A 15,357-nucleotide genomic window follows, 5' to 3' on the forward strand; every position below is an offset into this window, starting at 1 on the left:
GTGGGTAAACAATCGAGATTGCACTGAATGAAATTGGTGACTATTATTTAGCTATTGCAATTATGTCTCTCAAGAAATCTTGGCAGAATGTGGCACGAAGTTGGAGAAATTAGAATGACCCTTCCGAGGAACAGTGGGAAGGAATCACCTGCACTCGGACAACATAGTCACGTCTCTGCATCTCTCTCACACTTTTTGTTTTGATCTCCCGTCATTGTTTGCTTCTCCTCTTTTGAAGGGAAAATGGTAACAATCATTTTTGTTGGTTTGTTTTCAGGAGGCTATAAACAATGCTCCTCTCAGGCATTCTCTCTCCAGACATTGAAGGACTCATCGAGTTGTAATAATTGAATTTCTATCTGATGTTGATCAAATTGATATTAGAAAGTTAACTCTACTGCTTTGACAATTCAAACAAACTTTCTAAGGCTCTACCATCCCTGTTATCTTTGCAACTTCTTCTTTATTTCTCCCCTCCCTTGGAGGATCTTGGCTAGTTGCAGCTTCATTGGTAGCATCCTAGAGGAGTTGAGGAACCTCTCAAAGCTGACCTTTTTGTAAGTTATTCAATACAACTTTGCTTAAATTCACAATAGGTCCAAGGAATATACATGAGAGGAAACTTAGTTGAATTTTCAAATCCAGGGCTTTAAATTCAAACTAAAACACTGGGAAAACTCTCAAAATTGTACTAGCTTGACTTGGTTGACAACCATCTTACAAGGTCCCTCCCTGTCTCAGCCTAGACCAGCTTCTCAATGCAAAGCATTTTTTTGTAAGTTATATCCATTAATTAATTTTAAATTTTTTCTTCAATTAAATATGATTTTACAAAGTTTTGAGGGTTTAGTTACCATATAAAATTTTTGCAACCATTAGAACAAGAATAAGCTATCCGTTACCATTCCCGTTGAACTCTTCAACTCTAATATGGTCATGGTGCATTTCTAATCTGCCAACAACCAATTAACATTCTGATTTCATTCTCTTTAATTTATCTATGAGTCATTGTTTTTGTCATTCCCCCTTCTTCTAGATCATTAGATGAGAAACAACTCACTATAACAATTCCATCCACACTTGGACTAGTTCAAACTCTTGAAACTATGTGAGTGACATTGTCCTTAAGACTTCTCTTATTTATTTTCTTCTTTTTTTCCTATGTTGGGAGGCTGTTATGGTCCTAGGTTAAGTACCTATGTCTTCCGCTCCTAACAGGCTGGTTTTTTAGGTAGTATTGGCTAGGTGCATAATATTTGGTATCAGAGTGGGTCCCACATCGTGCTTTTGAATACCGGAGGGGGCGACCTCAGTGTGGAGTAGGTCATCACTAGAGTAGGTCATCGCTAGAGTAGGTCGTCGCTAGAGTGGGCCGCCGTGGACGTCGGCTCGCGAAGGTGAGTTGTGATGTTATGGTCCTGGGTTAAGTACCTATGTCTTCAGCTCCTAACAAGCCGGTCTTTTGGGTAGTATTAGCTAGGTGCTTAACAGAAGCCTTGTCTGAGACTCATTTCTTCTTACAAGAATCAGTTCAATAAAAATTTCCTTACTCTAGCTCTCCAAGCCTCAACAATCTTACCATGATAAATGAATTGTAAGTGGGACTTCTCGAAAATGTTGTGGTTCTTGAAGAGAGTTATCTGAAAATTGGTATAATATCTTTCAGGAATTTAGCAAACAACCATCTTACACGAATAGTTTGTGTAAGTTATAATTTAGAGGGGAGGAGTCAGTAAATCGACTCTTTAAATAGTCTTAAACTATCTTCTTTCTCTCATTCACTCATTGATGCCATTACTTGTTTTCCATGGACTTTAGACAATTCCTTTGACCACCTAGTTCTCAACTCTACAATCTCTCACAACTCTATAAGTTTCTAGAAAGATTTCGGACTTAAAAAGTTGAAGCATCCCTTTCGACTAATGGTCTCATCCAAGAATATAGATTTATTGGTTGACACAACGTCATAGAAGGTGGAAGTATCTAGAAACTGATAACTAATGATTCAAATTAGAAAATTAAGTATCCATAAACTGTTCAAATTTGTTTTACTTGTCCAACTAATCAATGTCTTTGGTTTTAGAAATAAGTTTTGAAGATTCTCTTTCTACTCCAATTAGGTGTTATAATGTTGGATGTTTAACCTTATCTTTGACTAAGACTAATTGTCAAATTCATGGTGTTCTTGTTTGGCTCCTCTAGCTGGATGGTTTGATAAACATACCCATCAGACTTGAACCTTAATCAAAGAAAGGATTTTTGGAAAGCAACTTGATATGGAGTTCCTACCTTGACTAAGCCTCAGATGGATCAAATTTAAGAAACCAAAACTTGGTTTACCTTTGGCTAAATAAATAAACATTGGACCATATAATCAAACGTATAGTTCTAGAGTACACCATGAATGCAAGTTTGATTGTTAATAAATTTATCATGATTTCTAGTTTTTGCTAAGTCAAAAGAAACTTACATTTTCTAGAAAGATTTCCTCATCTGTTCAAAATCCTTCCTCTTTGAATTTTTTTTTTTAGTGGTAAGTTTCTTGATCCTGAGATATGTTAGGGTTTCTCTTTTTAAGGATTGGTTTAACCTTCAAGTCTTGTGATATTAATTATTTTTAATAAAAAAATTGCCCAAGAAAAGACATTATGGTCAGACATATCGTACATATAAAATTTTAAGAGCCTTGATATAATACCTGACACCAAAAGGCATTCCCCTGTATTAGCCATGGAAGTTGCACTAATAATAAAGACATGCCCTAACATGAAGTGTCACAGACTCTATGTGCGATAATTTTCCAATTACTTGTTATATTTCTATGGGGTTCAACTTGAAGTATGTCTAACATGAGATATAATTAAAAGATTCAATTTTCGTATTCTATTAGGTCTACAGTTTTTAGCGTATTGGGTTGCTGTAATCTAGGTCTTATAATATTGGATTACATGAAACACCGATCAACCTTTACATGGACTAGAAATTATTCATTCTTTTAGCTAGAGCAACTTTGATAAGATGTTCTCACTTTGATGCCCTAAGTTTTGTTCAAAATAAAGAAGCCAAAACATGGCTTTTTTTTCAATTGTTTCAACAACTAAAACTAGATTAGAATGTGGAAATAGATTCTAGGTGAGTCAAAAAAAAAAAAAAATAGTGTTAGAGACGACTCAAGAAATTTTTAGGACTTTCATTCGAGGCCTTTGACAATTACCTAACTTGAGTTATTAGTATGAATGATATTTTTCTTCTGAAGAGAGAAGAACAAAAAACTACTCAAATTTATAGTTCAAATTTTTTTGGATACAATTGCCACTATATACATAAATTCGAATCATTCTTTCTTGAATTGTATGAGGAGAAAACCTCCTATACGTTTTTTTTTTCTTTTGGGTAGGGGAATTCTTCATATACATCTATCACAATGAGTCAAATTTTATGAAATAAGCTCAAAATTATCATATAAAAAAATAATAAGAAAATATCTAATAATTTCCTCTATTAAAATTCTTATATAAAAAAATCTAACGATAGAATTTTAATTCAATAAAATATACTTTGATACCATTATTTATTTTACCTCCATAAATGAAATCCACTAATAACATTTATTTAATAATCAAAATGACTAAATGACATTTTATAATATCTAAAATTTTAATTATAAAATATATATGATTTTTTGAAGGTAAAAACAAATTGAATAAGTAGGTATTTTGGAAATAAAATTTTTATTGAATGGGGTTTTAATATTTTAAGGAGGGCAATTCATTACTTAGTAAACATTATGTAACAAGTTCCATTGAAATAGAGGTTGAAAAAATACTTTTATCATTTACTAGTTTTTTTGGAAATAAAACTATGTCAATAGACTTTTGAGAAATAACTTTTTTTAGAGGAACTTTTTAGATTTTTTCCCCATAAAAATATGAATTTGACCCAGTTAATAAGAGTCATAACACTTGATTAATATTCAAACATTGTAAAAAATACAAATTCTTTAAAGCAGTTAGAAGCACCGAATAGTTAATTTATGCAATTTTTTCCTTATAAAAGCACATACTTCACTGAAGAGTCGGGTCAATTCCAAGATCATATCACATGAGTCTAAGTGAATTATGTCAAATTTTACTACTATTTTTAAGGATTTTTGAAAGAGAACAACAAAAAACTATATATAAAAATTACATGGTTGGGGTTGAAACTGTCTCTATGCCTACCAAAAAGGGGATGAATTAACATAATAACAATCTTCTAATGGGTTTTGCTTGATCCCCAACCCACGAGGTGTAATGATAGCTTTACTCACATTTTACGAAATAACATGAGTCTAAAACACAATAAATAACTCTTTGAACAAGAAAGGGTGTATAAAATATTCTAATATAATGAACTAATGTATGTAATTGGAAGCAATTTTGAATTTTATATGGGATGAGAAATAGGGAACATGATAGAATAGGGTTGAAAATCCAACTCATTATGGATTTTAACGGGGCAATTGGAGAATGAGATAGTGTCATAGGGTTAGGTTTTAAGAAACTCATTGTACTAATAATAGTAATAACAGTAACAACAACAACGACAACAATAATAATAATAATAAATCTTATCTTTTTTAGGAATGTTATTCTAATATTGGAATCCACCCTTTTCCCTGTCTCTAATTACAAAGGTTTCTAAATAAATCCTAAGATCTGTGTGAGACTTGATTTTATTAGTTCACTTTGCAGGTTTTACTCAAAATTCAATTTTTTTTTTAATTTAGTTGTTTGTGGCATTCCATATCAAGAGCATTATAGTTTTTTTTTTTTAAAAGCAACAGTAATAGGTAACCTTAGTCATTGATTTGTTCATGTGTTAGGCTTTTTTTTTTTTAATGTAGCAAATCAGTTAAATTAATATCACCAAATCAATATTTACATAAGATCTTCAAGCTAAAAGGTCACTAAAAAAGAAAAATGGTGGAATATTAGAGCTAAGGGATGATTAAAACATAAGGAAGCACTTGGCAAAAGATCAAAGAAGTTGCTTTAGTAATGTTAATTTAATGATTCGGATTTAAAACCCGATTAACATAGCTAATTCAAATTGCTTTAGGTATTAAACCGACAAACTTAGTGATTTTGTTGGGTTTTTTTGAAATGTCATTTTTAGATTTTGATCAACACCAACACACTCAGTTTAGTTAAAAAATGGTGCCCTAACCCTAGTCTTATGACATTGGATTAGAATAAGCACTAATCAACCTAATTTGTTTAAATCAACTTGATTAGATGTTCCAACTTTGATGACCATAAATTTGGGTCCAATGAAGCCAAGGCATTGTGTAGTTTAATGTCATGAGTAGACTTGAAGTTACTTAGAATTAAATAATAACATTGACCCATTATGATCAAAGTCATAACACTTGATTCATATTGCAACTTCATGCCCTTGGACCACATGAATGTTTTCTTTGTATATTATCATGTTAACAAAGGAAGAATTGTTGCTTCTAGGGAAAAAAAACTAAGATACTTAAGATGTGTAGTGAGGGAGAGAAAATTTGAAGTATAAAGAGATAATTACAAAATAAAGATAAAAACTATTAAAAGTCAGGGGAGACATAAAATGATATCGATCACCGATTGATCGTAGCATCCAAATAACACATTTTATTTATAAAAAAAATTCAAACATAAAAAAAAATGAAGCACCAACTAATGATAAACATGACATAATACATATTTGTATAATCATAATCCAATTGGATTTGATAAATAATGGTTGACCAATAAAACAAAAAATATACGTATTTGAAAATGCAACCACTAATTTGTGGGATGAACCTAATCACTTTCACTTGAATGAGTCTCATCCACTCTATAAATCGAAGAATATTGTTTTAGAAAGAGAGAGAGAGAGAGAGTATAATATGCATAGAAAACCAATCAAATGACCTAAGTTTCTTGTCCTTGTGGATAATGTGGAATGATCCTTATATATCATTGCCACTAATGCATTTTTTGGTGATTTATTTAACCATAATCTTTAGCCTAAGTTTTAAAATACACCACTTGGGGTTCCCTTCTCATATGGTGTATTTGTGAAATTAATGTACTATTATCAGATGATATAAAATGGCTATGTCATATAATACGGTCTTACTCGTATTTGGATACAAAAGATTTGGTGTATTGGCTAGTAGCTTAACATCAAGGTTAAACACCATTTAACCGATATTGTATATATCTTTATTTAGTTAGGTGATTAATTAATTTCTTATTAAATACCGTGCTCGCTTCAAACTCATTATCTCTACAAAATAAAATAAATTAAAATAATCATATTATAAAATAAAATTAATTATTTGCCAACTTCCAATCCTAATATTGCTCACTGAATTAAAAGTACGTCCGGCATCGGCCAGTCAAAAGTTGGAGTTTTATTAACGATCACAAACAGCTCACAGCTCTCTTACGTGTTCTGGGCATCCCAGCAATCGCAGAAAACAACAGCTGAGAAGCTACGAACTGGTTCCAACTATGGAAGATCCACAATTTCGTGTCATTCAATGGCCGTAAAAGATTAAAAAATTCAAAACCCAGTTCTCATGTCTGAGCGGCAGAAACGCCCAAGCAAAACCATCTGATGATAAGAGGACAAATTTCTTTAAATGGTCCGTCAGCCATGGCCGGCATTTCATTTCATTTTAAAGCTTTTGCTTCTCTCTCTCTAATGGAGGATGCTCTCCTTGTAATGGCCGCTCGTAATCATAAACTAAGTGGCAAATGTGGTTTTTGTTAATTAAGAAAGAAACGGAGATTAGTGGCAGACGAAGTCCATCGGCAGATTGGTCTTCGTTGTGAGCAGGTGGGACTTTCCGATTTGGACTTTCTTGGACTTGATCTGTTTGTAGGAATTAAAGAAAATCTCTGAAGGCACAGGCGACATGGTTTTGTTGTTTACGCTAAGGAAAAAAAAAAAGATGGTGAAAGAAGTGGCTCTGTTATCATCTCCATTAATTTTATAATTAACAAGAACAATCTCTGCAACCCGGCAATTGGCAGGTTTTCGGGAGTGCTCATATCGGTATCAGGTATCATACTCAGACTACTAAAATCAGGCACTATCTCCCTGTGTTTCATACAAGGTTTTCTGACTCGGATTCGAGTTAGATGGATCCAAATTGAGTTACTCGAGTCACGAGTCAATTCGGTGAATCGAAAAACCATGGTTTTATATGTTAAAATTATGTTAAAAAATATGTGGTTATTAAAATCATATATTAATTATATCTGTGCCAAAAATCTAAGCCCTAGGGTCTATTTGGAACCCTAGAAAATAAAATAAAATAAAATAATAAGAATTTGATCATTATTATTCCCTAAAATAGTTAGTAAAAATGAGATAATAATCATTTTCTTTTCTTTTCCACGAGGTTCCAAACTTACCCTTATTGTCAGATACGGGTTGCTTGTCCATATCGGTCGATTCTCTTATCTACGACTCCCCGAAATACAGTATTTACTAGTTGATACAGTTGAACAATTATCCAATTCTACCCTTATTTTATCAGCCAATATACTTGTTATTGGCTTCTTCAAAATACAATTTAACTCATCAATACACAATGCGTATAATACACGATCTTTAGCGAAGTTTCGATACATTATTTTCAAATGAATGTTAAATGTATTCCAAGTATTTAATGTAATAATTGTAACTAGTGTAAAAAAATTGGCTGTAGAATATTGAATGGGGGAGAGAGACCAAGTATTTGTGTATTTTCAGGAGTTTAAAAAAAGATAGCATCTCTAATAAAGTCTCTAGTCCTTGCAATGTGTTCACACCTGCAAGGTAGGTAAGGTCGTTGAGTGAATACAAATGGAAGAAGGGTTGGCCTTCTCTTCAATACTCCAACCACTTCTCTTTCATTTTCAAATTTAAGTAATGAAACTGCATTGTATAATTCTCCACTCGAAACCTGCAAATGTGAGTATCAACTGGAGGTTCTTGTTTCTTTCTTGTTTGATTATTCAAAGCGGTTACGTGGGCGGGCGGACGACGGACTGAGGAAACGGTAAAATGTCCAGTTTAGCTCAATCCAAATCATATTGACAGAAGAAAAGAAAAAGGAAAGAAAAGGATTACAGTGGGGGGAGGGGAGGAGAAGGACGATGATGATGTTGATGAGAATGATGAGTAGTTTGATTCTCTTCTAAGACAAGGCACGGAATGGGAAAGTAGAAGAGAGATAGGGAGGGACCCTTTTTCTTTTCATTTCCATCTAGTCATAATTGAATGCTCAGATCTGAGTAACGGCAGCTGCTCTTTTAGTGGTAGTAAGCTGAGGAAAGGAGGAGAGGTGGATGTCATCCTCATCATTAGAAAGGGAAAATGGAGGTTGCTTTGCAGTGAGATAACCAACGAACAGAAGTTATCATCTCAGAGCTGAGTAATTAATTCGAGCAGGACTTGAGGAGCTGCTGCTTCTGTTCACCCCCATGAGACTCTTCTCTGGAACCATGGGGACTTGGTTGCTGCTGTTTCTTCTGGGTCTCCATGCTGTTTCTGGTTTTACAAACAACCAAGATGGTAATGCTTATGCTCTCCGTGTTTCCTTTCTCTTCTTGAATTCTGATTCTGCATTTTTTTTCTTCCTTTCTGGGTTTGAGTGAAAGATATGTACATTCTCAGAGGCTTCACTCAGCTGTCTTTTTTCTTTAGCCGTGAAGAACAGCTAAAAAAAAAAAAAAACATTCGAGGCAGTGGAAGAAGTACCCAGTATCTTGAAAGCTGGGTATAGCATGGAAAGAAGATCGAATTACCAACAACCAAAGTTTTGATCCAGGGCATGACTAAACCTTGAAAGTGTGATGAATAGGGAAAATATTATTTCCTTTTGCTGAATTTGAAAGGTGCCTTTTGACTTTGTTGCTGCACAAGTTCTCTCAGAAGCAAAGAACTGTTATTAATGGTCTCATAGTCAAATTTATGTTTTGTGTTTATTCCTCTTACAACGCCTGCAACGTTTTTTTTCTTCTATTCTCTGGATGATTGATCAGTCAGAAAACTGTTCTTTGAAATTGGTGATTGTTTTGCAGCTGCTGCAATCCGTTCTCTGAAGGATACATGGCAGAATGTACCTCCAAGTTGGTTGAATTCAGATGATCCCTGTGGTGACCAATGGGATGGAGTTGCCTGCAATAATTCCAGAATCACTTCATTGTATTCCCCTTTTAGGAATTATTCTTTTGGGTTTCCTTCATGTCCCCGCATCAGGAGAGGAGAACAGTAAATAAAATTTTCTTCTGTTTACAGGAGACTCTCAACCATGGGCTTGACTGGATCATTGACAGGCGACATAGGGGAACTGTCTGAGTTGAGATCCTTGTGAGTTGTCTCTGTCTCTAGATTTTCACTCCATATGCGACTATTAGGTAGACTCTATATCTGAATGTATGATCAAGTTATCAGAAACAGAATTTTGCTCAATAGCAAGAAAGTGCATTTCAATAAACTGGCTAGAATTTTCAGTTCTTATACTTCAATTTCTGCATATAAAATCTTTCTTCATAACAGTCCTCTGTAAACCGGAATAAGATTTGGCTTGTAAGTTATAGTTCCATAATGCATCCTGTCTCATTTAGCTCACAGTGAATTTTCCTTGCAAGTAGTTTATTTCAAATGGGATGATCCCATAAGTTTAACTGGATTTGGACATTTAAACAGTTTAACAGCTAGACAAAAGTGATAGAGAAAATAAATACAGGCAGAAATGATAATATTAATTCATCGCTGGAATGCCTCAGTCTATGCAGTTCTCTTCATAACAATGAGAACAGTACACAATTTCATAATTGATTGCCTCATCTACCACTTTGGTTCGAATGGCAGGGACCTGTCCTTCAATCCTGGCCTCAGGGGTTCCGTCACCCCCACCATAGGGAATCTCCAACAGCTTACCATCTTGTAAGTTCTTGAATGTAAATTTAATTCTGCATGGAGCCCCTCTATTGTAAGAGAGGAAAACTGAGAAGCTTCTCTTTTTGCCTCAGGATCCTGGCAGGTTGCAGCTTCAGTGGAAGAATCCCAGCAGAAATAGGCAATCTGTCACAACTGTCTTTCCTGTAAGTTGTTCCTCTCGGGCTATGCTCACTATGCTAGACCTGATTTGAATCAAGTACCTGAGAATGATAAACGGATTTTGAATTATCCTTGTACAGGGCGCTGAACTCAAATAACTTCACAGGAGAAATACCTTCTGCGTTGGGAAAGCTCTCAAAGCTATACTGGCTAGACCTGGCAGACAATCAGCTCACTGGGAGGCTCCCTGTTTCTCCTGGCTTAGATCAACTTCTCACTGCAAAGCACTTGTAAGTGTATATAGCTCCGATTTTATCCTTTTAATTCTTCAATAAATACACCAGTGACATTTATACGAGCTGTCTAACAAGCATGTGAATTTGGCAGCCACCTCAACAAGAATAAACTATCCGGTACCATTCCACCTAAGCTCTTTGGCTCCAGGATGGTTCTGATACACATGTAAGCTGCTATACACAAATTCATGTGCTTTATGCCTTGCATTGACCTTTTAATCAGCATTTCTTCTGCTACTTTGCTCCGGTAGATTATTTGATGGAAATCAGTTCACTGGGCCGATTCCCAACACAGTGGGGCTGGTGAAAACTCTTGAGGTTCTGTAAGTACCATTTACAGGAGAACTTTGCTTCTGTTGCTGCTTTCTTGATTGTGGCAGTTTTATGAATCCACTCTCTTTTCCACATCAGACGACTTGATAGAAACTCCTTCAATGGTCCAGTCCCTCCAATCTTTGGCAACCTTACAAGGATTAATGAACTGTGAGTGTATCTTTACACTCTAATACTTTCACATTCTGTAGCTTCAGAAACGAGATTATTATTATTATTATTATTATTATTATTTTGAATATGCATGAACTCCTAATAATCATTGCAAAATTTTTCAGGCATTTGGCAAACAATCAGTTGACTGGACTAATACCTGATCTTTCTAGCATGGAGGTTCTCAATTACGTGTAATATTCAGCTCACGAACACAACCCCCCCCACCAAAAAAAAAAAAAAAAAAAATGTGAAGTTGTTCTCTATATTTTCTGAGCACGAGTACTGATGCTATGCTTCTCTTCAGGGACATGAGTAACAACACATTTGATCCATCTGAAGCTCCTAAATGGTTCTCGACTTTGCAAACTCTCACCACTTTGTGAGTTTACATTGGACCCATTTGAACTTTAAAGCGTCTCCTCCTACTAATTTATCTAACACAGGGCTCTCTTACTTCTTTTTGATGGATAGGATCATGGAAGGTGCAAATCTCAAGGGTCAAATTCCACAGACCCTATTTAGTTTTCCACAATTACAACAAGTGTAAGCACAAGCTCTGTATCAGTTATTTACGATGCCATGTGGTATCTCTAATCTAATTAAGTTCATTCAGATTAAATCTATGCTGAAAACAGGAAATTAAAGAACAATGAATTCAATGGGACCCTCAACTTGGGAAGCAGTGTGACTTCAGAGCTGAGCCTTGCTGATTTAGAGTTCAACAATATTACTTCCGTAACACTTGGTTCTGGATACACAGACAACCTAGAGTAAGAAAGTGTTCAACTCACCACCAGTTTCTCAGTATTATGTCGCTTCTGCTGAATCTCCACTGATGTGCTAATTTCTTTATGTCAGACTTTATGGCAATCCAGTCTGCACTCAGATCCCAAGCCTCAAGTACTGTCAACTCGAACAGCAATCAGACAAATCTTATTCTACCAGTCTGGCTAGTTGTGGTGGCAAATCATGTCCTGCAGATCAGAAGCTCAGCCCACAGAGCTGTTACTGTGCCTATCCATATGAAGGAACTCTGTATTTCAGAGCACCATTCTTCCGTGACTTGTCAAACAGTACATTGTTCCATGAACTAGAAATGCGCCTGTGGAAAGAACTTGACCTCACCCCAGGCTCCGTCTCTCTTCAGAACCCATTCTTCAACATGGATGATTATCTTCAGATCCAATTGGAGCTCTTTCCCTTCAATACAAAATACTTTAATCGATCAGAGATCCAAATAATGGGATTTCAACTAAGCAATCAGATATTTAAACCCCCTCCTGAATTTGGTCCTTACTATTTCATTGCATCACCATACACTTTCGCAGGTACCCACCCACTGAAGCTATTTTTTCCTTCTGTTTCTTTTTTCTCCTCTTTGTTTTTTGTTGACAAATTTTATTTATTTCACTTTCTGATGTGAATGCAAATGTGACATATTTTAGCTGGAAGTGGGGGGAAGTCAATAAGTATAGGTGTGATAATTGCAATAGCAGTTGGGTGTGCTTTTCTATTTGTTGTGCTTGTGGGGGTGGCAATCTATGCTTATCGTCAGAAGAAACGGGCAGAAAGAGCAATTGAATTAAGCAAACCTTTTGGTAAGTTGAACCAGTGTTTTCTGAGGCTATTATAATCCCAGAAATATTAAACGCTTGTTCAGTTTCAATCAATCTGTATAAAGTCATGATATTGATGGTCAATCAATCTTTCCAGCATCATGGGGGCCGGCAGGAAAAGATAGTGGTGGTGCACCACAACTGAAAGGAGCCAGATGGTTTTCCTATGATGAACTAAAGAAAGCCACCAACAATTTCTCAGAAAGCAATGAGATTGGTTCAGGAGGCTACGGAAAGGTGACTTTTTATTACATAAAGATCCTTCAGATAATGGCCAATAGCTTCATGCGCCCAAGTTGTTTGTTTCTTGGGTCTTCAGGTCTACAGAGGAATGCTGCCAGGAGCACAAATTGTAGCAATTAAAAGAGCCCAGCAAGGATCCATGCAAGGAGGGCTTGAATTCAAAACAGAGATTGAGCTTCTCTCCAGGGTACATCACAAGAATCTTGTCAGCCTTGTGGGTTTTTGTTTCGAACAAGGAGAACAAATGTTGATCTATGAGTATATCCCTAATGGAACATTAAGAGAGAGCTTAACTGGTAAGTCCTCCCACCACAACCAAATCTATTTTATTCTAACAATCCTAACTGTTAATGAAAATTTCCCTCACAATCAATCACTTGCAGGTAAAAGTGGGATTTACCTTGACTGGAAGAGAAGACTGCGAATTGCCTTAGGCTCAGCAAGAGGACTTTCTTATCTTCACGAGCTTGCAAACCCTGCAATAATTCACAGAGATGTCAAGTCTACAAACATTCTTTTGGATGAAAACTTCACTGCAAAGGTTGCAGATTTCGGACTCTCAAAGCTTATATCAGACAGTGCAAAGGGCCATGTCTCAACTCAAGTTAAAGGCACTCTTGTAAGTACTTCTCAAACTGCAAAATCTGACCCCAAAAAAACGCATCAAGATGACATGCAATTTTGGTTCTTTCTTCTTGCAGGGATACCTAGACCCCGAATATTACATGACCCAACAACTGACAGAGAAGAGCGATGTCTACAGCTTTGGTGTGGTTATGCTTGAGTTGATAACCGCAAAGCAGCCTATAGAGAAGGGAAAATACATCGTCCGGGAAGTTCGAATGGCCATGGATAAAAGCGAAGAGCACTATGGCTTGAAAGAATTCATGGACCCGACAATCCGAAATGCAACCAACCTCATTGGCTTTGGCAGATTTCTGGAGTTGGCTATGCAATGTGTGGAAGAGTCAGCTGCAGATCGTCCCACCATGAGTGATATAGCGAAGGAAATCGAAACCATATTGCAGAATGATGGAGTGAACACAAACTCAACCTCTGCATCTTCATCTGCAACAGAGTTTGGATCCACAAAGGGGCCTGGAGGTCCCCAGCATCCTTATAATGAACCTCTGCCAAAGAAGGAGGATAGTCACAGTAGTAATGCCTTTGATTACAGTGGTGGATACACTTTGTCAGCCAAAATCGAACCCAAGTAGCATCCTCTTCTTCTTCTTTTCTTTTCATTTGTTTCCTTTTCTTCCCCCATGAATTCATTTACTATAAATCATATTTCTTCGAATGTAATTGTTCAAAGAAAAGCCCAGAACAGAACTGAATCAGAGTAAACTGAGACCAAACAGTCCCCCCTTTTGAGCTGCCAGACAGACGAACGAACTTCAGCAAGCAAAGGCTCCTCTTTAAGTACACACTTTTGTATGTAAATCAGCAGTGTTATGTTGTTTCAACCATCAGTATTTCAGGATTCTCACCCAGTTTTCAAATTTCGGCATTTTAGTTTCCTGATCTTTACTTCTTTAGCACAGATGTTGTATATGCATTTGATCAAGAAATACGCACAGTCATGAATTAAAGTTGTGTTGGAGATTATTATAAAAAACAGGTTGTGTTTGAAGTTTGTTTAATAGGAATTAAGATTTGTTTAGTGATTTTGAAAATCAATTATTTGTTCGTGTTCTTCCTATGTGGCTCTCCGCTCGAGTATCTTTTATTTTGAATTAATCATCTCCATAACACCGATCATTGCTCTAAGCAAACATCCCCAATTCATCATTTGATCGAGAGAAACTTCAGAGCTTCATCAATGGGTAATTTGCTGACAACCCGAGAGAAGAAGAAGACGGAATAGGATTTCGCCATATAATTAATATTAAAAATGAATTAAATTAAATCACTTCATACGTTGCAGTTACAAATATTTTATGTATCAATAAAATTACCTATTTACCCTTATAAAGTAAAATTACAAAATTGCCCTTATAAAGTAAAATTACATAAAACAGCCTTATTGGTTCAATGTTTTAAATTTATAAATGTTTTTGTGGTAACAACACTCCATTGAATTACAATTCTCTTAAATTTAATAAAATTACTAAAATACCTTTACATCGAAATTATACATGTAATAATAAATGGGTGGATGGAGTTACCGAATCAAGTCAAAATTTGCCACCCATACTTATAGACGAGTATCGGTAGTAACAAGCGGAATGAGTAATTAGTATTTCATTACCTATTTGCTTTACCCAACACTTATTCTTTTAAGTGGGAGAAGATATTTTTATATGTATTTTTTTATTTTTATTAATATTTCATTACTATTTTTATGCACATAAATAAATTTATTTGATTATTTTTATATGTATATTTCATTTTATATGAGAATAAAGATACTATCAAAATAAAAATTAATGAAAAGTAAAGTTTAAGATACATAAAAATAAGAATATAATTTAATTTAATTTAAAAGGTATTAAAATAAGTATTAAGAATTAAGAGAATACAAAAGTACACAAAGTTAGTTAATGTTAACATGTTAGTGTGTAATGCAAAAAAGGCGTATATACCTTTAAATAGAATAAATATTTTATATTTTCAATAGAATCAACTTATTTTAAAATTAT

General features: G+C 35.1%; 1 protein-coding gene across 1 annotated transcript; it reads left to right on the top strand.

Annotated features, from left to right (window-relative positions):
• The first annotated feature begins 8,051 nt into the window (after nucleotides 1-8,051).
• On the top strand, nucleotides 8,052-14,350 carry LOC137966390 (leucine-rich repeat receptor protein kinase HPCA1-like). Its single transcript, XM_068812978.1, has 20 exons — nucleotides 8,052-8,065; nucleotides 8,323-8,580; nucleotides 9,090-9,213; nucleotides 9,307-9,378; nucleotides 9,883-9,957; nucleotides 10,044-10,115; nucleotides 10,212-10,361; nucleotides 10,459-10,533; nucleotides 10,619-10,690; nucleotides 10,779-10,850; nucleotides 10,979-11,047; nucleotides 11,161-11,235; nucleotides 11,328-11,399; nucleotides 11,492-11,626; nucleotides 11,715-12,184; nucleotides 12,302-12,454; nucleotides 12,570-12,709; nucleotides 12,792-13,011; nucleotides 13,099-13,334; nucleotides 13,417-14,350. Exons 2-20 carry the CDS (start codon nucleotides 8,490-8,492, stop codon nucleotides 13,930-13,932), a joined length of 2,889 nt encoding a protein of 962 aa, XP_068669079.1. The 5' UTR covers nucleotides 8,052-8,065; nucleotides 8,323-8,489; the 3' UTR covers nucleotides 13,933-14,350.
• Nucleotides 14,351-15,357: the final 1,007 nt, after the last annotated feature.

This window comes from Aristolochia californica, unplaced genomic scaffold, assembly GCF_029961685.1.
Source record: "Aristolochia californica isolate CCGP_79_NKW_82.1479 unplaced genomic scaffold, dmAriCali1.0.hap1 SCAF_10, whole genome shotgun sequence".
NCBI classification, from domain to species: Eukaryota; Viridiplantae; Streptophyta; class Magnoliopsida; order Piperales; family Aristolochiaceae; genus Aristolochia; species Aristolochia californica.

What these genes read in the sequence shown, in the direction of transcription:
- LOC137966390 (XM_068812978.1), top strand. Translation starts at nt 8,490, where the DNA reads ATGAGACTCTTCTCTGGAACCATGGGGACTTGGTTGCTGCTGTTTCTT. An exon ending in CTCCAACAGCTTACCATCTT is followed by an intron (nt 9,958 to 10,043) that starts GTAAGTTCTTGA and finishes TTTTTGCCTCAG; the next exon opens with GATCCTGGCAGGTTGCAGCT. An exon ending in GGATACACAGACAACCTAGA is followed by an intron (nt 11,627 to 11,714) that starts GTAAGAAAGTGT and finishes TCTTTATGTCAG; the next exon opens with ACTTTATGGCAATCCAGTCT.